The following is a 27,832-nucleotide window of genomic DNA, read 5'->3' as shown; positions in this document are numbered from 1 at the left end:
ACAGCTTAGTAAGGCGTGGGAACGGGATCCTAATGCATGGCCACGACTTAGTAAGCCGTGATCTCATTCCCACGCCTTACTAAGTCGTGGTCACGCATTAGGATCTCATTCCCACATGTTAGTAAGGCGTGGCCACGCATCATTTTTATTTATACAGGATGTCATCATCAGGGCTCCATACATATTATTTTCGTTTTTAGACAGTCGAGAACGGAAGACTGTGGAGCCCTGACGATGACACCCTGTGTAAATAAAAATAATGCATGGCCACGCCTTATTAACACGTGGGAACGAGATCCTAATGCGTGGCCACGACTTAGTAAGGCGTGGGAATGACATGATTAAGTCGTGGCCATGACTTAGTAAGGCGTGGGGACGAGATCATGGCTTACTAAGTCGTGGCCACGCATTAGGATCCCGTTCCCACATTTTACTAAGTCGTGGCCACGCATTAGGATCCCGTTCCCACATTTTACTAAGTCGTGGCCACGACTTAATCATCTCATTCCCATGCCTTACGAAGTCGTGGCCACGCATTATTTTTATTTATACAGGATGTCACCAGCGGGGCTCCGTAGAAGACTTTTATTTTTTAAAGAAAAATATTTTTTCTGCGTCTGAATTCACTTTGGATCATTTTAACCGTCACAAGCAGGGAAAACAAACTGATGATAAGAAGCGTTTAAAGACTTAACGCTGAGTTTTACAGCTGTTATATTTACTTTAATGTAACTAAACTAACGCAGCTTTGGGACCGTGAGGCTGAGCTGTCTCTCCTCAGAAGCTAACGTTAGCTGGAGCAGCGCTAGCGGAGAGAGCTGCCGCCCCTCTCAGCCTCACTGCGCCGTTTGCGGTTAGCAGAAGCAGCAGTTGTGCCACATCCACAGCTACAGCTGGAGGGGTTTAACTTCAGATTTCACCAGCAGAGATTTCACACCGAGACGCTGAAGCCCTTCAACGTTAAGTTTCTCTACAAAGACTCTTCAAGGCGGTTCAACAAAACTCAAGAATGTAGCTGCGGCTAAAGAAGCAGTTCAGTGACCGCGGATGCAGGTAAGTCAGTAACGTTACGAGGATAAATGCCGTATTTTGGTGTGATTTCATCCCCCGTAGCCGTTCCCAATCGGCCAGATATTATGTACGTGTTGTTATCAAGTAAACAATCCATATTGCTTTAATACAGAACGACGCTCGGGAGCTTAAAGTCAGATAGAAAGCCAGGATAGCGGTGAGGTTTTCCCCCTGGATCGGTAGCTAACGGAGCTAGGTTAGCTAGCTCAACACTCACAGCACTGTAAACAGTGGCCTCTGCTGCTAACGGCAGCTGACACGGTGTACATTTTTCACCAATTCAACCAGTTTTACTCGTTTATTTATTCATTTTTCATCGAGATACACATCTATACTGGCAACAGATCTCGAACAGACACATACAAAACAACTAGCAGGGCATTGCGCAGAGATAATTACAAATTCAGCCAGCAACTACAGTCTTCCTGTCGTTCCAGCGCTCTTATTCATGGAAAACTTGAAGGGGAACTCCACCGATTTTTCGAATTTTCTGCTAAATCAAACGATTAAGATGTAAACAGAGTCATTCGGAGTGGTTTGGTGTGAAATGCTCTGTTCTAGAGAAACTTACCGAGTCAGAATTGTTCACAGTGGCGGTGATGGGAACCAGACGTCCGCCTCTAAAAGCTCCCTCACAGAAAGTTATTAGAGAAAATGGTTATGAATATTCAGCCTGATATCAGAGACATTGTTTTACAGTAGTTTTATGATGTTTTTTTGGGTTCATGGATTCATGGATACAAGAAGGGTGTTCTAAGGATAGTCCCTTCCAAGAAAATGTATATTTGAATGTTTTCCACTATTTCACCATCGTCAAGATTGCATATAAAACTAAAAACTCAGAAGACTCGTGTTGGTTCACTGGTGGTTTTGGATAGTGGATAAAATGGCTATATTAGTGTTGTCATGGAGACCTCTGGTTCCTATCACCACCACTGTAAAGAGATCTGAGTCTCTGCAATCAACCATTTCACACCAAACCACTCTGAATGACTCTGTTTACATCTGAAAAGTTGATTTAAGCAGAAATTTTGAAAAACTGGTGGAGTTCCCTTGTAATACAGTCAATGTAGTTAAGAAAGTTTGTTATGAAAATGAAACATGGATTAAAATTACACCACTTTGTTTTTGAAATGATTTTTATTACCTCATATAAAACTAAATCACTTATTTATCTTTGTTTTTTATGGATGTAGTTTCTCTGGGAATGTAGTAACACAGCTGACATCCAAAAACAAATATTTTATGCCTTGTATATCTAATGCCAGGACAAAAATACGAAGAGACATTCAAAAACAAAAGATGCTCTGTAATAAAAGCTATACGATTCAGTCTAAATCATTCCAGAGTAACTATGGCTGGATCAGTGGATCTAATCTTAAAAATGACACCACACACACTCAACATACCCCACACCACACCACACATACTCAACACACCCCAGAGCACACACTCAACACACCCCACACCCAACACCACACACAATAATACACCACACACTCAACATACCCCACACCCAACACCACACACAATAATACACCACACACTCAACATACCCCACACCCAACACCACACACAATAATACACCACACACTCAACATACCCCACACCCAACACCACACACAATAATACACCACACACTCAACATACCCCACACCCAACACCACACACAATAATACACCACACACTCAACATACCCCACACCCAACACCACACACTCAACACACCCCACCCCTCAACACACCCAACACCACACACAATAATAAACCACACACTCAACACACCCCACACCCAACACCACACACTCAACACACCCCACCCCTCAACACACCCAACACCACACACAATAATAAACCACACACTCAACACACCCCACACCCAACACCACACACAATAATACACCACACACTCAACACACCCCACCCCTCAACACACCAAACACCACACAATTAACACACAGCACACACTCAACACACCCCACACCACACACTGAACATACCCCACACCACACCACACATACTCAACACACCACAGAGCACACACTCAACACACCCCACACCCAACACCACACACAATAACACACCACACAAACAATTAACACACAGCACACACTCGACATACCCTACACCACACACACCCAACACCACACACAATTAACACACAGCACACACTCAACACAACCCAAACCACACACTCCACACACCCCTCACAATTAACACACAGCACACACTCAACACACACCACACACAATTAACACAAAGCACACACTCAACATACCCCACACCACACACACTTAACACACCCAATACCACACACAGTTAACAAACCACACACACTCAACACATCCCACACTACACACAAACACTCCCTGCACCATACACTCGACACACTCAACACACCACACAAACAGTTAACACGCAGCACACACTCAACATACCCCACACCACACACACTTGACACACCCCACACAATTAACACACAGCACACACTCAACACACCCCACACCCAACACCACACACAGTAACACACCACACACTCAACACACCCCACACCACACGCAATTAACACACAGCACACACTCAACACACCCCACACCCAACACCACATACAATAACACACCACACACTCAACACACCACACAAGCAATTAACACACAGCACACACTCAACATACCCTACACCACACACACTCAACACACCCAACACCACACACAATTAACACACAGCACACACTCAACACAACCTAAACCACACACTCCACACACCTCTCACAATTAACACACAGGACACACTCAACACACCCCACACCCAACACCACACACAATAACACACAGCACACACTCAACACACCCCACACCCAACACCACACACAATAACACACCACACAAACAGTTAACACACAGCACACACTCAACACACCCCACACCCAACACCACACACAATAACACACCACACAAACAGTTAACACACAGCACACACTCAACATACCCTACACCACACACACACACACACATTTTCACGTTTTAATGTAATTAGCTGGCTTTTTCAAGCCAACTTAAAGTTCATTCACAAACTTCCCCCTCTCTAGTTTGTAATGCAGTATCAATTGAGTACTTTCCCATATTCGGTCAGGAGACCTAGATTTTGAAGTAGGTGAACCATTTCAATCCCATTTCTGCAGAAAACCTACCAGAGGCTCATTTGGGGCATTTCTCATTATTCAGAGTTTTTCATTTGACTCAAGATATCAGTGTCCTCAAAAAATCCATGCTGCATAAACACATAAACGCTCTTTATAACTTCTAGTGTAGTTTAATCGTCATTGCCAAGCTCAGCTCTCTGCATTCAGATAGATTCATTCCCCATCCCCCATATCACTGATCATGCAGACTTCCTTGGTTACATGTTGCTTAGTGGCGTGTCAGGAGTGTACAGTGCCTTTTAGACACACCTCATCAGCACCTGTTCAAACATACGGACCACTGTGATTTAATATACCTCCCTCAGGCATAGAAGAGTGAGACATGCACTGAAATGAAGTTCCATTGTAAGAAGGAGCAAAGGAGTCTGGGGAAAATTGAGATTTTTCTTCAAAATTTCCATAATTAAGTGGTTAAGATGTAAACAGAGTCATTCAGAGTGGTTTGGTGTGAAATGCTCTGTTCTAGAGAAACTTACAGAGTCAGAATTGTTCACAGTGGTGGTGATAGGAACCAGACGTCTGAAGAGTTTGAGACATAACTTTTTATATACAGTCATGCTGGACAGGTTCATGCAGGGCACAATAAAGCAGAATAGTCCCTAAAAATAAAATTGTTTTTGAATTTATGACTTTTCTCATTAGAAATACATCACATACAAATTCTCAGAGAGCACTGCTGGTTTTGGATAGTAAATAAAATGGTTATATTTGAGTTGTAGACATCATGACCCCTGGTTCCCATCACCACCACTGTAAAGAAATTATGGTTCGCAAATTACAATGAACCATTTCACACCAAACCACTCTGAATGACTTATATTTACATCTCATCCACTGAATTGTACAGTGGAATTCCACTTTAGCTTATTCAGTATTTTATTAGCTTTTTGAGCTGCAATTTTTTTTGTACTTCTGCTATTTGTTTTTGTTGAAAGCTACTTTTATATTTACTCAAATCATTACTTCAGTGATGTTAGAATATTCAACTCAAAACAGCCGGATATGTATCTTCTATGAACCGTTACATGAATCCCTAAAACATTAATTTGCATACTTTTTATCTAAATAAATATTTACTTGAATAATTTGACAATTTTGAAAATTGGGGGAAAAACAGCTTTTCTTTCTCCTCATTTCTAAGTTGCAGGGCTGCTAGAAGTGCATGCAACACACACACACACACACACACAGACACACACACACACACACAGAGTAAATAAATAAAAAAGGAATAGTAATTTACAGATTACCTGTATGAAAATACCACAGGCCATTTGATCTGTGCTGAACTGTTCCTCAAGGATTTGTTGGAAAACACAGAAAACTGTAGGCAAATTCTAAGAAAACAGTAGCAAGAGGAGGAGACATCGATACACTTAGTAAATATAGGGAAACCTTTTGACGTGCTGACCCCTGGTTCCTATCACCACCGCTGTAAAAACAAAAAAATCCTGAATTGGCAAGTTTCTGTACAGTGAACCATTTCACATCAAACCACTCAGAATGACCTTACATCTCGATTACTGAAATTTTGAAAAACGGGTGGCATTCCCTTCCAAACCCGACATCTTTCTTAGTCATGTTTGGGTGCGTTGTCTGTTTCTTCACTGTCTCTGCGTCTCTTTCATCATGTTTATGGTTTGTTGAGAAATAATGGCTGTGTTCAGAGTGGCGTACTGTATACTGCATACTGCACCAGTATATACTGTACACCAGGGTTTCTCAACCAGTGGGCTGTGAAACACCATCTAGCGGTCCGCGGGCCTGTCCTCAGGAGGAGGCAAAAGTTTGTAGTGGGCCGGTAACATCACTGTAAGTCATAAAACATAAGTGGAAAAAAGATTAACTTAGGCCTAATAATTAAAAAAGAGTGATAAATTGATGGAGGTGAAAAGAACTATGACCAAAACGCATGCCAGCAGGGGGCGCGCCGGGTCGCCATGGTCTGTAGCGCCACTGTAGACGTTTTACACAAACTCCGGCTCTAGTGAACGAACGTCTGCTCCCCGCTGAGCTCTCGCTCTCTCAGATACTGACAGCGTTTGAGGGAGAAGATGAAAACAGTTCCTCTGAAAGCGGCTGGAGCAGCAACTTTAAAGCACAAACTGCACGTTAACGTTGGTCAGCAGCGCCGAAATGCAGAGGGTCTTTTCCTCCGTATGACAAAGTTTGTTCCTTTATTAATTACACAAACCCATTTTTCCTCTGCTCATTGTCAGCTGGCAAACCGCTGAAACTGAGAGAAGTTTGTTTGTGCTTCAAACTCGAGCACTTGAGTGAGCTGAACACGCTCTACTCATCATTTTTACTGTTATTGCTTGAGTGGAAGCAGCGTCACCCTACGGAGCCCTTAAGGGGCCGTGGTTTAAAAAAAAACGCAAATGTGCATTCCCTTGCAAAATTTAACACACTAGCTCTCCTTCATGATGCGCGGAAATTTCATGATGACTGGACGAATAGAAATGCTTCAAAATCATTTAGAGTGAAGCCTCTTTACATTGACTTACATTGAAAGGGAAGAGTGTTTTTGCCCTCTCCTGTAAAGTTACTTTTTCGGAGATACTTGCTTTTCTTTGGAGATGCTTTTCTTTGGACAGCGACGATACGCTCGTCAGACAGCAAGCAGACGTAGGAACAGAGGTGCCCGACGGCATCGCCTACGTTAGAGCTCTGTTTTCAGCATAGTTAACGTTAAAAGCTGTTTTCCCAGTTTGGCCAGTCTGTGCTGAGTTTATTCAGCAGTTGTTCTCTGCAGTCTCTGTAAATGTAGCTTTTACTGTACGAGGACCCTCGACCTCAGCAAACGTTCGTTTGCGCTCACTAACAGCAGAATCATGTTTGATTTTGAGAAGCGACACTTTGTCTTTATATTTCAATCCAAGATCAGTGTAAAATTCAGTGAGCTGCTCCGTCTCTGAGCTTAGGGAACGCAATGTCATTAATTTTTTCTTTTTTTTTTTACCACGGCCCCTTAAGGGCTTCGTATCACCCTGCAATGACTACTTCTAGGAGAAGAAATGTGGAAACGTAAAAAGGGCCTATTTTGAAGGTTATACTTCGCAGCTTTTAATACTGTACTATTTTATTTACATCTCATCCACTGAATTGTACAGTGGAATTCCACTTTAGCTTATTCAGTACTTTTAGTTTTTTGAGCTGCAATTTTTTTGTACTTCTACTATTTGTTTTTGTTGAAAGCTACTTTTATATTTACTCAAATCATTACTTCAGTGATGTGTTAGAATATTCAACTCAAAACAGCAGGATATGTATCTTCTATGAACCGTTACATGAATCCCTAAAACATTAATTTGCATACTTTTCATCTAAATAAATATTTACTTGAATAATTTGACAATTTTGAAAATTGGGGGAAAAACAGCTTTTCTTCCTCCTCATTTCTAGGTTGCAGGGCTGCTAGAAGTGCATGCAACACACACACACACAGACACACACACACACACACACACACAGAGTAAATAAATAAAAAAGGAATAGTAATTTACAGATTACCTGTATGAAAATACCACAGGCCATTCGATCTGTGCTGAACTGTTCCTTAAGGATTTGTTGGAAAACACAGAAAACTGTAGGCAAATTCTAAGAAAGCAGAATTTTATTTAGGGTGGGCTTCAGGATTAATGTAATCCCATTTTGCTAATTGGTTAACTACTGTTCTTTTCAGTGGTCCATTCTTTAAGCTTTTAGTCAGAAGCTGCCGTAGCTTCCCACCAAATGTACAGTACCATGCTTTTAAAAGTATGACTTACATCCACCCACCACAGTGACATCTTCCAAGCACACACTGAACTGAGTAGAGGCGTCTCAGAAAGCTAGCGCTGACTGGGCTTCACCTCGCTTCTGAATGTTCAATTGATTGACAAAAATCCAAATTATCAGTGATGGATTCACTGAATTCAGTCAGTCTCTGTTGTTGTTTCAGCTTTAATGCTGCCATTTGAGTGTTTGTCATGTTTATAAAATGCTTCTTCTAAAGTTACATTGCTTTGTATTGCTTGAAATGAAATTGCTGTGCTCTTTTTTTAATGCTTAATGAAATTGATTGATGATTCGTTGATCAGTATTCGGACACACTTAATCAGTTGGTAGCGTAGAAATCCTTGCCACTTAGTAAGACACTTGCTTTGTGAGTTCTGCAGCAGGAAGGCCCTAATAATTCTGTTTCTGCCATGATCCTCCTCCCTCAGTTACTGTTGCTGTGTCCCTTAAACTTTGAGTTCAGGCTAGTGGTGGTTTTCCTAACAGACAAAAAGTACAGTGGTACTAGGGGTGGGCAATATGACGATATTTTATCAGTATCATGATATATTATGTCACAATATGCTTTTCTGAGCATGTCATGGATATCGACAGCACTGACTAACTACATTTAATTATAAAGTAAACGAAATTAGGCCTTAAAAAATTAGGTATTTTTATAGATGGCAAAACAGGTTCTAGTTCTGGTTTTCTTAGCGGACTAAAAAGTAAAAAAGAGAAAAACAAAAAATAATTCAGAACCATTAGCCTACTGTGTTTGCACACAGAGGAATTAGACCTCTGCATTTAACCCATCCGTGCAGTGAAACACCCACATACATGCACACTAGTGAACACACACACTAGGGGGCAGTGAGCACACTTGCCCGGAGCGGTGGGCAGCCCTATCCACAGCGCCCGGGGAGCAGTTGGGGGTCGGGTGCCTTGCACAAGGGCACTTCAGTCACGTACTGTCAGCTGAGGGGATCAAACCGACAACCTTCCGGTCACAAGGCTGGTTCCCTAACCTCCAGCCCACGGCTGCCCCCTGAAATAAGAGGGGGGGAAAAGAAAGGAGAGGCAAGGTTTTGTTCTGGCAGCGATTTATTGTTGCTCAAGTAATTCTGAACTGCTGGCCTGAATGCAGATTGTTAGCTAGTGGTGTCTGAATTACAAACAGCCTTCATGGTATTGGAATTTGCTATTAGTGGTACTGTATTTTTAATTCTGCCGTCATATTTCAGTGCCAGTGTTGGGATGGTCTCGTCACTGGACTGTTTGCAGTGGATGGTCCATCTTGAAATTGGCCTCCAGAAAAGTTCTGTCTGCTTGTTTTAACTTTTAGCCTAAAAAAGGTTCATAATGTGCTTAACCTTATGACTTATCCTACAGATAATGTGTAACATACGCCTACACTCTTAAAAATGATGGTTCTTCAAGGGTTCTTCAGCAAAGAAAATGGCTCTATATAGCGTCATGGACACTCAAAGAACCCTCTGCATGATTAAAGGCTTTGTTGCATCATGAAAGTGTTCTTCAGATTGATGGTGAATGTGCTGTTGTAGATGGTTCCACATAGAACCGTTTTTGAAAGTGATTCTATATAGCACGCAAAAGGGTTCTTCTGTTGTTACGAGGTCAAGCTTGTAACAGAAGAACCCTTTTCAAAAAGGTTCTATATAGAATCATTTATAGCACATTCATGCACATCGTTCATGCTCCATCGATCTGAAGAACCCTTTCATGATGCAAAGAAGCCTTTAATCATGCAAAGGGTTCTTTCAGTGTTCATGGTTCTATATAGAACCCTTTGTCTTTGCTAAAAAACCCTTGAAGAACCAGCATTTTTGAGTGTAGAGTGTCCACCAGCTCTAGCTCAACCAAGGAAACCTCATGCATGACTCAATATGTCGGAAAGACCTTCGTTTAGGTCTCCACCAGGGGAGCTCAGTCCTGCTCCTGGAGATCCACCACCCAGCGATGTCCAGCTCCAATCCTGATCTCACCACACCTGATCCAGGTAAGGGAGTCTTCGGGGGTGTCTGAACATGAGAGCCAGGTGTGCTGGATCTGATCTGTCCAGGGTGGTAGATCTCCAGGACCAGGTTGGGCTACACACTTAAAAAGTGGCTCTTTAATGATTCTTTAGTTAAGGAACCTTTTAGTAAGCCGTGAGTTCTATATAGAACCATTTGCATACTTAAATGGTTCTTTGGTGGTGAAATTTCAGATTGATGGAGAATGTGTTGTACATGGTTCTACGTAGAACCTTTTTGAAAATGGTTTCATATACCACCAAAAACATCGTTCTTCAAGGGTTGTTTACTTAAGCCAACGGTTCTATTTAGAACCATTTAGCATACTTAAATGGTTCTTTGCGTGGTGAAATAGTTTTTCAGATTGTTGGAGAACTTCTATTTAGAACCATAAATTCTGTGTAGAACCATTTGCATGCTTAAATGGTTCTTGGCACAGTGAAATGATTCTTCAGATTGATGGAGGATGTGTTCTATGTAGCACCAGAAAGGGTTCTGCTATCGTTATGATGTCAAGCTTGTAACAGTAATAGAACTCTTTTTGGTGCTAAAAAAACATTTTTAAAAAGGTTGTATATAGAACCATTTGCATGGTGAAACTTTTTTTCAGATTGATGGAGAACATGTTGTACATGGTTCTACGTAGAACCTTTTTAAAATGGTTTCATATAGCACCAAAAAGAGATTATTGTTATAAGCTTGACATCTATATAGAACCCATTCTCCATCAATCTGAAGAATCATTTTACTGTGCCAAGAACCATTTAAGCATCCAAATGGTTCTATATAGAACTCATGGTTTTAAATGGAACCATTGCCTATACTAAAGAACCCTTGAAGAACCATCTTTTTAAATACATCGATCAGGCATAACTTTATGACCACCTCCTTGTTTCTACGCTCATTTTCCATTTTATCAGCTCCACTTACTATATAGGTGCACATTGTAGTTCTACAGTTACAGACTGTAGTCCATCTGTTTCTCTGATACTTTGTTAGCCCCCTTTTACCCTGTTCTTCAGTGGTCAGGACCCCCATGGACCCTCACAGAGCAGGTACTATTTGGGTGGTGGATCATTCTCAGCACTGAAGTAACACTGACATGGTGGTGGTGTGTTAGTGTGTGTTGTGCTGGTCTGAGTGGATCAGACACAGCAGTGCTGCTGGAGTTTTTAAACACCTCAGTGTCACTGCTGGACTGAGAATAGTCCACCAACCAAAAATATCCAGCCAACAGCGTCCTGTGACCACTGATGAAGGACTAGAGGATGACCAACACAAACTGTGCAGCAGCAGATGAGCTATCGTCTCTGACTTTACATCTACAAGGTGGACTGACAAGGTAGGAGTGTCAAATAGAGTGGACAGTGAGTGGACACAGTGTTTAAAAACTCCAGCATCACTGCTGTGTCTGATCCACTCACACCAGCGCAACACACACTAACACACCACCACCACGTCAGTGTTACTGCAGTGCTGAGAATGACCCACCACCCAAACAGTACCTGCTCTGTGAGGGTCCATGGGGGTCCTGACCACTGAAGAACAGGGTAAAAGGGGGCTAACAAAGTATCAGAGAAACAGATGGACTACAGTCTGTAACTGTAGAACTACAAAGTGCACCTATATAGTAAGTGGAGCTGATAATGATGAGCGTAGAAACAAGGAGGTGGTCATAACGTTATAAAACACTGTTGAAGTCTTTGGGGCATTTTGCTGGTTCCTATCCTTCCTTGTACTTCTACATGTTGGAAACTTGAAGGGTGGACCTTGGAGAGAACTTAGGTTCTGTTATCAATCCCTGATGATTACTAATGAGCAAAGCCCTTAACTGCAGCAGAGGGACTGTTGTTACTTACAAAAAGCTGCAGCTAAGCTGCAAAACATAATATAGTGTTATAATACCATAGACGTCAACACAGATCGCCTGGGCTACTAACCATTTTGTATCCTGGTGATATTCGCTGCACATCGATGGGTCTTGTTCTCCACATCGGTTTCATGTGATCCTGGACATGGTGGAGTAGTATTTCACGTCCTTTTACCTGTATTTGCTGTATAACAGGAAGCGCTTCCTTTATAAAACTTGACGTAATCATTGATGCAGCCATTGTTTATTATTTTTTTTCTTGATTATAGATAGATAGAACTTTATTGATCCCAAAGGGACATTGCAGTGTTTCAGTAGCAAGACTTATAATTTCACATAAACACATTTCGCTGTTGTCGGAAGAAAACCTCGTATCTCCAAAATAGTAACTTTACAGGAGAAGGAAAAAACACGCTCTACTTTTAATGTAAGTCAATGGATCCAGACGTTTTTTCCAAGTCATTTTGGGCCGTTTCTTTTGGTCCATTCATCATAAAATTTGCAAACAAAACGACAAAAATGGAGATATGAGGTTTTCTTCCGACAGCAGCGATTATGCTATGCAGAAAATAAAAAAATAGAAATAAAAATAGACATATGTTAAGTATAAGAGTAGAAATAAAGTATATCTATTTGCACATTTACACGGCATATGAGACAGATTTGTTCTATTTACATGATAGCAGGCACTGAGTGGTATTAGGTAAACTAAAAGCACAGTGATTATAGACGTAACTAGGAGTTGCAGCAATATTACAGTGTAAGCTGCATAGTGAAAGTGTCATTACAGCAGCAGGTTATGATGGGTTATATATCACAGTTGGATGTCAATAGTCATTATTTCATTTTTATTCATTTTATACATTTTTATTTATTTGAATATAAGCTATTGTTTTAGATCTTTTATTTAATTAATTGTTTTTTATTTATCCTTATTTTAGCTTACTTATTAAACTTACTATATTGCTGTCATTTTAATGGTTCATTAATTTATTATTATTTTTTAAATTTACTACAATAATAATTACTTTTAATATATTTTATTCCCAAATTATTTATTTTTATATTATATTATTATGATCTAATAATAATATTAATATATTATTATTATTATTATTTATTTATTTTATTTAATTTCTCAGTCCCTGTTTTCTGTTTTAGTATGCCTACATTGTAAATGAGGGTCTCCGTCAATGTACTCAGAGTTTAAATACAGGCTGATTGATTGATTGATTGAAATATCTACATGTTGCCCCTTAATGTATTGACTTTGGGGTGTTCTCTTTAAAGTCCCTGAGAATTTTCAGCAGTCAACAGGAGTTCCAGCGTGACTTGTGTCTACCTCTGCTCGCTGGTGAAGTGGCCCTGTGGGTATCATCATTGCGTCAGGTAGTTTGCTGTATTTAGTTACCTTTTCTAAGAGACGAGAGTCGAGAGGCCTCTGTAATGTAACCTAATATGCAAGCTGTGTGGTCTCCAGTGTCTGCCTGTCTCTCTTGGGTTACATAGTTTCTTGTTTTTTTTTATCTGGACGGTGAGAATTCATCAAATTAGTTTGTAACTAATTTGATCATAGTTTGAGGTGAAATTAGCTTTTTTTGATATTTTAAAATGATTTTTCATGATTTGGGTCTGGATTCAGGAAAGCCTTCGTAGGAAAAAACTTGCGAAGGTTCTTTAGACAAACGAAGTTCATGAGAATGTTCATAAATGCAGTTCTCGAACAAACTTCTCAGATATTCTCTCAAGATAATCTTGATTATTTTCTTTGTTTTCTTATTATGTATTTTACCCCGTGCCATAAATGATGCAAGATACATTTTGAAATTGTATTAACTGTTATTTACGTTATTCAGTTTAATCCACTCAGAGGAGCAAAATGGAAGAAAAAAATCAAACCAAGTGTTTAAAAAAAAAAAAATGACCAGACAAGAATTAGAGGTAATGATGTGAGAAATAGCCAACAGGAACAAAATCCTCATTGGAAAATATGATAATTGTGAGGTGACAAACGAGGACGGGCAGGAGGAGCAGAGGCAGCGTCCGTGATAAATGTAGATGCTCACCTTGTCAACTCCCACAGCCTACGACGAGGATGAGGCTACCGTAAGGTTAAGAAAACATTTAAGAACATAATATCGTCGGGACCAAAGGCTGTCCCCTTCAACTCCAGGCCTCCAACATAATAATATGAATAAAAGGAAATCTTTTAATACCGGCTAAACACTCACACTAATAACTGTTCTAAGTCTAAGTTCTCAAAAGATGTCAAAAAGGAAAGAGTCTTCAGACGCTGAGTTTGTGGAAAGAGGGAAAAAGGCTTCTTTATTCAGCATCAGGTGGCACAGGGTCTCGAAAGACCCCAACTGCGCAAATACAGTGTTCCAAACAACAGTTTATATAAAAATATATATTTACTGGTTTCATCTGTTTTTTACCAGCCTGCTTTACCTTTCAAGGTCAACTTGCCCCTCTCTTCACTGGGTCAGTAGGTACACACAGGCCTGTCTGTGAAACCAGGGGCCTTCCAGTGTCCAGAATCTCCTATGCCGACAGACTAAGGCCCAGTACTACCTATTTGGTTATTGATTACAAAATCTAATCTATTTGATTACTGATTAAGGGACTGTTTATTCAAAATCTCTGTCAATATTTTCAAGAATACCACTATTTTTAAGAAAATAGCTATGAAAAGAAAATAAGATAATTCTTAAGAAGTTATTTGAGGAATGGCAGTTTCTCATAACTTAAAAAAAAACACATTTAAGAAAATTTTCTTTCGTAACCTCTTATTGACCAGGGTATATTTTTGTTTTCCCTTCTGAATCTACATGACCAAATCGTAAGGCAAATTATTCAGTAACTGCATGAAATAAATGTATTTTTTTATTTTTTTATTGTAAAAGCGCCACTCAGATTAACAGACCATGTGTTTTATGATCACACACATCGCTATATGCTTACAATTTACTGCTGAAATCCAAAAATCTTAGACGCTCTTTGTATTATTTTATAAAAATAATGTTTACAGAGCAGATCACTGAAGAGACGCCATCTGTTTATAGTTTATAGCCCAGATTTGTGGAAAAATGGGTCGACTTTCAGTAGAAGAAAAAATTGAGTTCAGCTTCTTTTATTATAAGGGTTTAAAATTACATCGCCCATCTATTTGACTGGAAAGAAGACAGTTACAGCTCCCATATGACCCCCACCTTTAGAATGTAGCTTATGAAATATGAAAGTTATGAAGAATATGACGAAGTGCATTTTGGAACCACTGGTGGTCCCAAGAAGTTGAAGAGGACACTTTCATGAATCTGGCCCAAGATTTGTTTTTCTCCTCGCTCCCTTGTCTAAAATCAAAAAAGTACTATTTGGACGAGGTTAGTTGGTGTAATGTAATTTTTCCAGCGTTTTCAGTGATTTTCGTCCCGTCTGAATCCACCACGTTCGTTTTATAGACCACACATATCAGTAAAGATCCCAGTGGCTTTTAACCACTATAAAGCAAACTGCAGCAGTAACCTTTCTTTAAAGTGGTGCTGATTGGGAACCGGAGCCGATGTCTACAAACAATACAGAGTAATTACGTCAAAAGTTTCCATGATTTTATATGTAATGTTGACAATAATAAAAATTGTGGTAAATCTGGGAAAAAAAAGTTTTCTTTAGGGTAGGGCTCGAAGATTAATTGTTTTTATATCGAAATTGCAATTACACACAGTGGCTTCTCAGTGATTTTAGGTCCCATCCTAATCCACCAGTCATTGTTACAGTGCATTCTCACGTCAGTAAAGATTCTTACCTACTACAAAACAAACAATAAAAATAAGTAGTGCTGGCTGGAATCATAGCGTTTATGTTAATCCTGTACTGTAAACAAACCGTGCGAATAACCCCAGGTTAGATTAATCCTACCCTGTAAATCGAACTACCAAATTAACCCCAGGTTATATTAATCCTGTACTATAACGTGGGATTATTTCTACAGTTCGTTTATATTTATCTCATGCTATAAAATGAAGCATAGAAATAACCAGGTAATTTTAACCCTGTGTGAATTGCCTTGCTGGGTAAATACTGCATCCTGTGGAAAAGATGTTTTGGGTTCTCTGTGACCCAAATAAAGCTGACATTTATTGTCCCACCTCAAGTGAACAACATTAAAACTTGTAAAATGACAGAAATAAGTCTTGATTTATTACAGCGATGTTGGCTGTAAATTCTAAATGGGCTGTAAGATGCTTTACAGACTGGCTGGCAAAACAACATTAATACTGATCTGGAAAAAACTGATAAAACTGAGCTGAACTTGATATTGCGGCAGTTTTATGGCTCAGTCCGTACTTCAAAAGGCGAGGCTTACAGCAGACTGAGCAGCGAGTGGGCGGAGCTCGTTACTCTGACGGAGCAACAAGCTGCTCGTTAAGGAACTATAATTTGGCTGAAGGAACTGCGAACATTAAAACATATTAAACGCCGCGTTCACGGCCCAGTTTATTAATCTATTACTTTATTTATTTAACTGTTGTATAAAAGCAATAGAACACTCGAGGAGTGTGTTATCGCCAATAACACCACGGCTGTGATGATATTTCGCTTGAACACAAGAAGGAGTGTGTTAAAAAAAACAGGTACGAAACTGTCACTCCTCTTGTCACTGAGGTGGTACCTCCAAGGCTCCATCTCAGTACCTTTAGTCAGGGAACATAACTGAACCATAATCCACTGAAATGATATGTTCTAAGCTGTACTGACTCCACACACCCCGTCTCGTCTCCAGGCTTTTATTTTACTGTTCTGTTTTAAAACATTCGGTTATGAAAAGGAACAAATACAAACTTTTCACCTGGAAAAACTCATTTAAGGTTTACAATCAGACCTTAAAACCACTGTTGTACCTTTGAGGGAACATTTACACTGTTTGTACCTTGATGAATGAAAAATGTACCTGAACAGAACCTTTATTTCTAACAGTGTACAGTAATGTTTACAGGTCACATCAAAATCTTTGGATTTCAATAGTTGAGATTGTGATGAGTTTAACATTTGTAGTTACCACATGTTCTCCAAATGCCCATCTTGTGGCCTCAAAGTGGTCTGGAATATGAACTCAGCAGTAGAAACGATGTAACCATGCCATGTGGCCTACACCCCTCATGTGGGCAGACTGCTGGGTCCCTCAGTGGAAAGAACAGTTATACAGGGAATGGCTCACCCTAAATATCCGAGGACTCGGGACATCAGCTTGCATGGTTTTTCCATTTCATTGCGGCGCTCGTTCAGTACTGATTCTGATCTTCGTTTGTAGAGAGAAATCACTACATTTTGAGGATCTTTTCACGCTCCTTCATCCTTCCTTTGCTGGGTGCCAGTCTGTGCTGTGTTCTTGTCTGCTGGAGCATTTAAAGACTTTTATTTGTTAATTTATTGTTTTTTTTACAAACACAGGCAAGATCTAAGTAACCCGACTCTAAGCCAAGTCAAAGAGAACCCGAAGCTGCAGGTTTTCCTGCTCAGATTGCAGCCATGTTGGAAGAGGATATGGAGGTGGCCATCAAGGTGGTGGTCGTGGGCAACGGCGCCGTAGGGAAGTCGAGCATGATCCAGAGATACTGCAAGGGCATTTTCACCAAGGACTACAAAAAGACCATCGGCGTTGATTTCCTGGAAAGACAGATAGTGTAAGTATCTTTCTGTGTGCTCACTCTTGTTGCTTTGAAATCATCCCAGAGGAAGAAAATTATTTCTTAAGATTGTCTCAGAGAAATAAAGCAGATCTCAATATATATGTTAATGAAGGTTCACTGATTTCTGAAATGTTTCTCCTGAAACCCCCAGTTTTAAAAGAAGCTGAACTCTTTCTACTGAAAGTCGACCCATTTTTCCACAAATCTGAGCTGTAAACTGGATCTCAGGTGGCGTCTCTTCAGTGATCTGCTCTGTAAAAATTATTTCTATAAAAAAATACAAAGAGCGTCTAGGATTTTTGGCTTTCAGCAGTAAATTGTAAGCATATAGCAGAGTTTTGAGTTTTATTTCTCAGGAGCCAAATTTTAATAAACCGGAGAAAATGGCTTAAGTCTCCCTCACTCATTTTATGAGTTTTATGCATTTATGGATGAGTTTTATGGATGCTTTGCACCCTCATTACTCAGTGAATGCTTGGGTTTCCCGTCTACGCTGCTATTCGGGTAGCTTTGGTTACATATACGCCTGTTGTAATATTGCCTGGAGGGCTGCGGGGGCTCATCTGTTCTGAGAAGTGGAGAGGATTAAAAATAATACCAGGTGAACCAAGGTGATAAATGTGACAGTAACAAAGAAAAAAAAGAACTGATTGCCGTAAGTCATCGAGTGATTTGAGTGTAGTAAACACAGACGCATGCAAAAGTTTGAGTACATGTTGGTTAAATGACATGTTGATTTGTTGTTAACACAACCTCAAACATATTTGTGCAGAAAATGCCATATTTAACCCTTTAAATTCCCAGTTTTATTAAATACTAAGGCTTCTTATTCAGTAACTACAGGGACTTCAATGCAAACTGGTTGAGCTATTCTTAGGTTATAGAAATGTGTAATAAACACTTTGGGCCCACTGGCAGTAACAGTACTCGGTATCGGACGATACTAAAGGATCAGGTATTGGTATCGGAAGGGATAAAGTGGTATCGATGCATCTCTAGTATTTCAGTTTCAGGCACTCTGCACACAGTTACACAGACTGTCTGATGTAAACTGCACAGTAAATCACCACAGCTCTCAGAATCTCACCTCTCACTGATAATTAAACCTGGCTCTGGTTTGCGCGCTGTCTGATGGGAAACAAACAACTGTTTATTAAGCTAAACGCTAGTAGCAAGTAGCAAATACAGGGAAACAAGTTGTTCCAGTGCTGCTGGAGTTTTTAAACACCTCAATGTCACTGCTGGACTGAGAATAGTCCACCAACCAAAAATATCCAGCCAACAGCGTCCTGTGACCACTGATGAAGGACTAGAGGATGACCAACACAAACTGTGCAGCAGCAGATGAGCTATCGCCTCTGACTTTACATCTACAAGGTGGACCGACAAGGTAGGGATGTCTAGAGTGGACAGTGAGTGGGACACAGTGTTTAAAAACTCGAGCAGCACTGCTGTGTCTGATCCACTCGTACCACCGCAACACATACTAATACACCACCGCCACGTCAGTGTTACTGCAGTGCTGAGAATGACCCACCACCCAAATAGTACCTGCTCTGTGAGGGTCCATGGGGGTCCTGACCACTGAAGAACAGGCTAAAAGGGGGCTAACAAAGTATCAGAGAAACAGATGGACTACAGTCTGTAACTGTAGAACTACAAAGTGCACCTATATAGTAAGTGGAGCTGATAAAATGGACAATGAGCGTAGAAACAAGGAGGTGGTCATAATGTTATGCCTGATCGATGTAAACCTGTTTGCCTCAGTGAAATATTATGATACGCACTGCAGAAGCAGAAACACTTTTAATAATTGTATTTATCTGATTTTGTCTTCGGAGGCTATTGTAGCACCTCCCCCTGACCAGTAAGACCCCACAGCTTCACAAATATCTTCAGGCTTCCAGATGTTTCATACATGAAACGTCATTTTTGGGAAGGAAAAGTGACTCAGCCTTCAGCTGAAGTCAAGCAGATCTATTGAGTACATCAGCAAATGTGAAACTTCATAAAGATTCCGGGGCCCTAGTTTCCCAAAAGCAGTGTAGAGTTGGGGCAGCATGTTCAAAGTGATACTTGCTCTTCCATTTAAAGATGGTATTTATGCGGTAACATGTTAAAATTTATCTCGCAGTGGTCAGTGAGGGCTCACATACATCATAGTTTCTCCTTGAGAAAAGGGAAGTGGACATGCCCACAAACAAGCCTTATCAATCCGAAACTAAAAGAGCAAGCAAACACTGAGTTGTACTTAAAATCCTTACGTAGTCTTATGTTATTTACGATTGAGTTCTTCTTGTACGAAATGTTGTGATAAGCATTTATTTGGATATATTTGTTTAGATTAAATCAATCTGAGCTTTATCATTCAGAAGGTTTAATACTGTTCTTTCTATCAAGACACCTGTCTAGAAAGAATGACTCATTAGTGGAAGGATGGTGAAATAAAACCGTAGTAATTTGTGATTAAATTTAATTGTGAGTACATTTTGTTGAATTTAGCCTAGTTAGATCCTGATGAAAAATGAGGGAAAAACAAAGTGGAAATTAAGTGTACCTTTGAGAAATGGGAACATAAAAACATAGACTCTTATCAAAAACTTGTTTTAGTTGTACGTCCAGCAGCACTGTGTGTCTCTGAACTAGGCCTGAATGATGCACCGATCAGGCATAACATTATGACCACCTCCTTGTTTCTATGCTCACTGTCCATTTTATCAGCTCCACTTACTATATAGGTGCACTTTGTAGTTCTACAGTTACAGACTGTAGTCCATCTGTTTCTCTGATACTTCGTTAGCCCCCTTTTACCCTGTTCTTCAGTTGTCAGGACCCCCATGGACCCTCACAGAGCAGGTACTATTTGGGTGGTGGATCATTCTCAGCACTGCAGTAACACTGACATGGTGGTGGTTTGTTAGTGTGTGTTGCGCTGGTACGAGTGAATCAGACACAGCAGTGCTGCTGGAGTTTTTAAACACTGTTTCCACTCACTGTCCACTCTATTAGACACTCCTACCTTGTCAGTCCACCTTGTAGATGTAAAGTCAGAGATGATGGCTCATCTGCTGCTGCACAGTTTGTGGAGCTGATAAAATGGACAAGGAGCGTAGAAATGTTATGCCTGATCAGTGTATCTATATCTAAAAATAATTAACACAATATTTTCTTGTTGTAAAAAAAAAAAAAGATTTATAATCATGATGACCATCATTGATGATTGAATCATTGACTTTCATTTGTCATCCACTGCAGTGTTGCATGGCACATAAAACAGTTCCATGTAAAACATTTCAGGACTTGGTTTTTCTGGTCTTTAACTGAAGTGTTTGTTGCTGAATGTGATCATCTCTGAATTATTACTGGCAATGAATACCATAACAGATGCATGCTTACAGTAAATGTGAAAGCACTGACATAGTTTACACAGTCACTACAGAAGTAATGCAGCGTGGGTACAAAATTGTGAGCCTTTGCAAATATTGCGATTGTATTTGGGTGAATTAGTGATCGCAGATTCCTGAAGGGGTTGGTAAAGAGAAGCTGAGCTGAACTATATCATTCAGTCTGACATCTGGAGCCACAAAAAGAAAGATATTCTCAAATCTGGTCATCTTTTCTGGGTGCCCACTAATTTTCATTTCAAAACCATGTGGTATAGAATACTATAGGTTATGGAAATGTAGACAAAAGCATTTGAGTGACGGCTCTGTTTCAGAGTGTGTAGGCTCTTGTTGAGTGGTTATAACTTATTTGACTGTAATAGTTTATACTTGCTCGGTAGTAATTAGTAGTGAGTTGGCAAACTTTCGCTACAGTTGCTGCTGTGAAGCTAACCAGTTGCTATCACAAACATTCGCAAACAAGACAAAGCAATACTGACCTATTGATTCTGTGAAACAGCAAAAATAAGTTAATTTTGCCCACCTGTCCAGCAGGAGCGACCTCCTCATCCGTTTTCATGCATTTCAACTCTCAGTGAAGCTGAAGTCGGCTTCTTTTTCGCCAGATTCCTGTCCAAATTTTCCCGTTCCACCTTAAATTGTGCCCTCATGCTGTGTGGGCGGTCACTGTCTGGGGAGGGCCAACACTTTCACAGGGCGGGACTAACATGTATGCACGGCCTGCCCAGGACGCCGTTACTCCACTATGTCTTTACATAGAAAACAGTTGTTTGCTGCTATATTAATGTTTAAAATGTCAAATAAATCACCTTTAACTCTGTGGAGCCACTGGTGGTTCCAAAACGCACTTCGTCATATTCTTTACTTCATAACTTTCATATTTCATAAGCTACATTCAGAAGGTGGGGGTCATATGAGAGCTGTAACTTGCTTCTTTCCAGTCAAATAGATGGGTGATGTCATTTTAAACCCTTATAATAAAAGAAGCCGAACTCTCAATTTTTTTTCTACTGAAAGTCGACCCATTTTTCCACAAATCTGAGCTATAAACTGGATCTCAGGTAGGTGGTGTCTCTTTAGTGATCTGCTCTGTAAAACTTATTTCTATAAAAAATTACAGAGCGTCTAAGATTTTTGGCTTTCAGCAGTAAATTGTAAGCATATGGCTTTATGTTTATGGTCATAAAACACATTTTCTGTTGATTTGAGGGGAACTTTTCCAAAACAGCATCTCAGCGGAGTGATACAGTGTTTGTGAAAAAAAACGTGATGTTATGGCGAAATAACAGCGCAGTTAGAACACTTCTATAATATTCCGTTATTAGATTATTCACAGTTGTGACGGGGGCTGTCTGGGCTCAGGCTGCTGTTTTTTGCCCCGCTAATCAATAGAAGGGGTTCATTATTCATTTGCTGATTGATGGACATTTGTTTAATGTGTGTTTCAGAGTAAACGATGAGGACGTGAGGTTGATGTTGTGGGACACTGCGGGTCAGGAGGAGTTTGATGCCATCACTAAAGCCTACTACCGAGGTGAGTTAAAGCAGAGAATGGGGCTCTGCTCCACTCTAGAAGCCTGAAAAATACAGTTGTTAATTAGCGTGTATATAGACGGTTACTGAGCTTTTTGTCGGTTATAGCAGGGATTCCCAAAGCCAGTCCTGGTGACCCATGCTCTGCACATTTTTGTGTTTTCCATACTCTAAAAAAATTGGTTTGTCAGTCCAAGCTGAAAAGAATATTTCATGTAGTAACAAGTGATTAAACTAGTTTTATTCAATATTTTATTTAAAGCATTAGTGTTGATTAAAACCATTTAATTTTCTTGTTACCACGTAATTTTTACGTTACCATTTTTACAGTATAAATGCTGTATGAAGTTTAATTAGTTAATGAGTTGAATCAGTTGTGCTACATAAGATTAGAGATGAAACAGACACACATTACACTGTAAAAAGTGTCTCGTCAGATCAACCCAAAAATACTATACTAAATAAATAATACTAAATAATACTAGTTAATTTACTTGTTACCACATGAAGTAATTTTTTAGGTAGATCTGATGAGCCAATTTTTACAGTGTACCAGGTACTGGGAGGAAATAAAGAATGAATGTGATCCAGTCCTGTAACAAATCTACCCTGAAACAGCACTCACTCACTCTGTGTGATGTGTTGTTAGCTGTGTAGTGGGGTTAACAGAGTGACTGAGCTGTTTCAGCATCATAGCCTACTTTTAGATGATCATCTTAAGGCCCAATTCCATTTCAGCCCTCGCCCCTACCACTTAGCCCTTAGGCCCTCTGTGTTGCTTGTTCACGTCTAGGGGTAGGGTGTCCCGATTCTTGTTGAGATAGAACGGAGGGTTTTCAGAGACTCCAAACAGAGTGTTATGAGGAAAAAAAGACAAACTGCTGAGACGGCTGGGAAGCGACCACAAATTAAAGTGTTTTTCTCCATTAAAAAAATACGATGATGCCATTTCAATGTATTATGGTCCTTTTCTTCATAACAAGCATAAATATTCGCTAGTAGTAGCTGATGTCTCAGTAGCTATCTAGCTAAATTTCCTAGCAGTTCTGACGCCTGAAGCGCCAGAATGGAACTGCTGCACCATTTTTAGGGTGGAACAGGACAATTCAAACGAGAAGCTAGGTGAATATCTGACTTCAGCGTTATATCACCCAGAGAAATAGGGGATATTGTCTCATTTCCCCCCCTTTTTAAAGATAAAAAAATGTAACTAAAGCCCAGCAGTGAGGAGCTGAACTTTACCCTCCTCTGCTGTCACTGCAGACTGGCAGGGTCGCCTACAGAGCAGCGCTAGCAGCTGTTAATGAAGTAATGCTCTTTTTATTTGAGGGTCCCATTTCAGAGGGAAGATTTCAACCACTAACGCTTGTAACTCAGTTCCAAAGTGACAAAAGTAAGAAATGGGTTGCGCGTAAAGTGAAAAGCTTTAAATAAAAACAACTCATTTTAAAGCTTGGTAGTTTTTAAGAAGAACTATCAGTATCAGCCAGGCATCAATATCAGCATTTGAAAAGAAAAAGTGATGCTGTACCATCTCTGCTATGATTATTATTGTTGTTGTTGTGGCATTTTATGTCATAGCATATATGCCCCTCTGCTGGAGTTTATTATTAATAATAATAACAATAATAAGTGACCCTTATTAGTTCCACAACAGGGAAATTTCACCTCTGTGCAGTGAAACTCCACATACACACTATTGAACACACACACTAGGGCACAGTGAGCACACTTGCCCGGAGCGGTGGGCAGCCCTATCCACGGTGCCCGGGGAGCAGCTGGGGGTTAGGTGCCTTGATCAAGGGCACTTCAGCCACGTACTGTCAGCTCAGTGGATCAAGCCGGCGACCTTCCGGTCACAAGGCTGGTTCTCTAATCTCCAGCCCACAACTGTCCCCCTTTGTGTGCTGTTCAGTACTCTGACGAGGACAGCTCTGTTTATCTTGAGGCGTGGTAACATTTGTGTGTCTGCAGGTGCCCAGGCCTGCGTGCTGGTCTTCTCCACCACTGACCGAGAGTCTTTCGAGGCCATCAGCAGCTGGAGGGAGAAGGTGGAGATGGAGGTTGGAGACATTCCCACTGTTCTGGTTCAAAACAAAATCGATCTCCTGGATGATACAGTGATTAAAAAGTACGACTGTAAGACTGTCTGTTGAACGGCAATTTAATGTGATGCAGCCGCCTCTTATAATTTATGAAATGCTGATCTTAATAACTGTGCTTGACACTCTTATTGGACACTGCAGTGAGGAAGCGGAGGGTCTCGCCAAGAAGCTGAAATTAAGGTTTTATCGGGCTTCTGTAAAAGAGGATCTCAACGTCAATGAAGGTGAGTAGCTTTGAGACAATAATCCAGCCAAATACTCACTCACAGTATGCAGTGGTTCCATAAAGGTAAATGAGAGAGCTTTATATTAAATAACTTTAGCTTTTAGTCTTTACAAGCTGTGTTAGCTCCTATTGGTTGACTTGTGCCTTTAGTTCAGGGGAGTCTGGTCTAATCCAAAAAGGGAGCTGGTGTAGCTGCAGGTTTTTCTTCCAACCAAGCAGGAGAAACTTCTGATTCCTCTTGTTTAATCAGTCTTCAGACATTTGATCGTGTCCACTCCTACTTGCTGGAATGAAAGTCTGCAGCCAGATGGGCCATTTGCTGGACTGGATTCTCCTGCACTAGTTTAACTTTCCTAAATTAACATACCTAAATAGTTTTTTACAATGATCTGTGTACTGTTAAAACAAGATGCATGTAATTGTCCTGTTGTCTTGTAGTTTTTAAATATCTAGCAGAAAAATATCTACAGCGGCTCAAGCAGCAGAGCGCTGAGGATCCAGAAGTTGTTCACACGTCAAGCAATAAAATAGGTGAGCCCACATTTAGGCTTATTTATCTGTAGAATTAGCTCAGCAGTTGTGCTGTTAACTCTGTCAAACCTAAGTATGATTATAGTTTTTTGCTGTTCGCTCAACTATCAGAGGACATTAATCTGGCCTCCATTGCTTTTGCTTTATTTGCAACAATGACATTGGTTTCCTGTTAGTCTGTGTAAACAGGGCAGGGGCAGTTTATTCATTTATCAATATTTATTGGATGAATAAATGTTTGTGCACAATGGAGTTCAGGGCTCTGTGCCAGCCTTGAACTTGAAACATTAAACAAGTGACCATGAACTTGGTTGTGAAATCTTTGTAGGTTTTCAGCATTAAGGCTTTATCACCCCCCTCTGGCAAAAATGGGAATTGCCCTACATGTTTTGAAAAAAAAATTAAATAAATAAATAAATATATATATATATATATATATATATATATATTTATTTATTAATAATGTTGTTCCAATTAGTCGATTTTTCATAATTGCTTATCATCCCAGCCCCTCATTTAACTGTAGAAAAAAAGGTTCCTCTTGCTTCTTCATATAAAAGAACAGAATTGGCACACATAATCAAAACATTAGAATTGTTTTGGTTTGTTAAAATTATCCCAAGCATTGAAAAAAGGCGCTTTACATGGTGAAACTTTCGTGCAACTAGTTGCATGCAGTATAATTTCTGTGCAACTTAACAGTTACATGAACCAGTTCAAAAACAATCAAAGCAGCACAAAACACATCCAGTTACTCCACTAGTCAAATCAGCAAATTATGCATCGTCACTATATAAAGTCTTCTGTGACGTTATTTCCATTTGCATTTTATTGTCTTTGCAGAATTTTTCCAGTTGTCATGATCTGCTGTATCTGTGGTTCTTTGCTATATCTTTGAGTCTTGAAAACTAATGTTTAAGTAGTCGTTTCAGTTGTATTTGATGTCTGGTTCATTCAGTGATGCATAAGTGCCGTTTGGCTAGTAATTTCACAAAGACATTTGCGGCTGAGTTTCAGATGAGTTGCAGGATGCTTTACATTATGCAGCTCAAGCACAATTTAGTTTCATGCTGGTTTCAAGCAACTAAAGTTGCATGAAAAGTCTCACCATGTCATGCATGGCACGCATTTCTAACCGTTTTATTTATTTATTTATTTTTGTTCCACCTTTTCCTCTGCAGGTGTCTTTAACACCACCAGCGGCAACCACCCCAACCATAACTCCAGCGATCTCAACGGCCGTGAGGTCATCAACTTGCGGCCAAACAAGCAGAGGACTAAGAAGAATAAAATCCCTTTTGGTAGCTGCACACTCCTCTAGAATGTCTCCTCTTCTACAGCATGCCTCGACTGCCTTGTTGGGAGTGATGAGCTGCCGGTGTGGTCCAGGTGACATGGGACATCATTAACACTAATCAGAGAAAAGGCAACATCTCCATTTGAACGCGCTCAGTCCAGAGGAGATTTTGCTTTTACATAAAGCTTTAACCGAGGCCGACCTGCCCACATAACTGTGGTCATGTTAGTGGTCCCTGATTGCTGTGGAGGAGTCTCATGTCATGTGTGATCATAGCAGCAGGCTGAATGTACTGTAACGGTCAAATTGTGGGAACAAGCACACTCTGCTGGTTGCACATGGTAAAGTAACTTTGGTGGAGTGAGAGTCTTAAAAGGATGGTTCACCAGAAAATTAAACTTACATAATTTTCTCCTTTGCTTCTTATGTAGTCAGTCAGCCAGAATGTGTTTGGTGTCTGAGGTTTGCTTCTTTAGTTCTGCCTTGGAGCTACAAGGCTAATATAATATGAGGCAAATATCCCATCATTTTTATGGAAAAGGAGTTTTTGTGTTATGGATGCTTAAAGAATTTTTACTTCAGGGAGATTCGCTTGAAAGAGGCCCCGAATATTCTGTAATAACTCTTGCTAGGACGAAGCAATTTGAGCGAAACAATGTGCAATGTGCTCCTCACTATATCACTGATGTCGGAAGAAAACCTTGTATCTCCAAAATTGTAACTTTACAGGAGAAGGAAAAAACCTACTTTACTTATAATGTAAATCAGTGGAACCAGAGTTTTTCCCAAGTCATTTTGGGTCGTTTCTTTTGGTTTATTCTTCATAAAATTTATACACAATGTAAAGAGCAACAGGCATTTTCAAATTATGCCATAAACTAAAAAATTGGAGATAAGAGGTTTTCTTCCGACAGCAGCAATATGGAGCTTCAAACAAGCCGGGATACCCCTGCGTCGGAGCGATGAGGTTGGCGCCGAACAGCCATCGTGACGTTTAACCTCCTCCCAATTTCCGGGTGCAGACCCCCGTACCCTTTTGTGTGTCTGGCAGAAAACTGAGATCATTTCCAGCATCGCATGTAATGCAGTCGATTACACATACGTCAAGG

The 27,832-nt window shown here is 40.2% G+C and overlaps 1 protein-coding gene across 1 annotated transcript; it reads left to right on the top strand.

Moving 5' to 3' along the window:
- The first annotated feature begins 591 nt into the window (after positions 1 to 591).
- On the top strand, positions 592 to 27,409 carry rab23 (RAB23, member RAS oncogene family). Its single transcript, XM_036573681.1, has 7 exons — positions 592 to 1,053; positions 17,389 to 17,621; positions 22,480 to 22,565; positions 24,539 to 24,695; positions 24,811 to 24,893; positions 25,334 to 25,426; positions 26,608 to 27,409. Exons 2-7 carry the CDS (start codon positions 17,467 to 17,469, stop codon positions 26,745 to 26,747), a joined length of 714 nt encoding a protein of 237 aa, XP_036429574.1. The 5' UTR covers positions 592 to 1,053; positions 17,389 to 17,466; the 3' UTR covers positions 26,748 to 27,409.
- The last annotated feature ends 423 nt before the right edge of the window (positions 27,410 to 27,832 follow it).

This window comes from Colossoma macropomum, unplaced genomic scaffold (assembly GCF_904425465.1).
Source record: "Colossoma macropomum unplaced genomic scaffold, Colossoma_macropomum, whole genome shotgun sequence".
NCBI classification, from domain to species: Eukaryota; Metazoa; Chordata; class Actinopteri; order Characiformes; family Serrasalmidae; genus Colossoma; species Colossoma macropomum.
Note: the sequence above shows the minus strand (reverse complement) of the source record. Positions and strands in the feature narration are given on the sequence as shown.

Excerpts from the sequence above, each read along its gene's own strand:
- rab23 (XM_036573681.1), top strand. The coding sequence starts at position 17,467 with ATGTTGGAAGAGGATATGGAGGTGGCCATCAAGGTGGTGGTCGTGGGC. Across the intron at positions 17,622-22,479 it reads TTCCTGGAAAGACAGATAGT|AGTAAACGATGAGGACGTGA; the intron begins GTAAGTATCTTT and ends TGTGTGTTTCAG. Across the intron at positions 25,427-26,607 it reads CACGTCAAGCAATAAAATAG|GTGTCTTTAACACCACCAGC; the intron begins GTGAGCCCACAT and ends TTTCCTCTGCAG.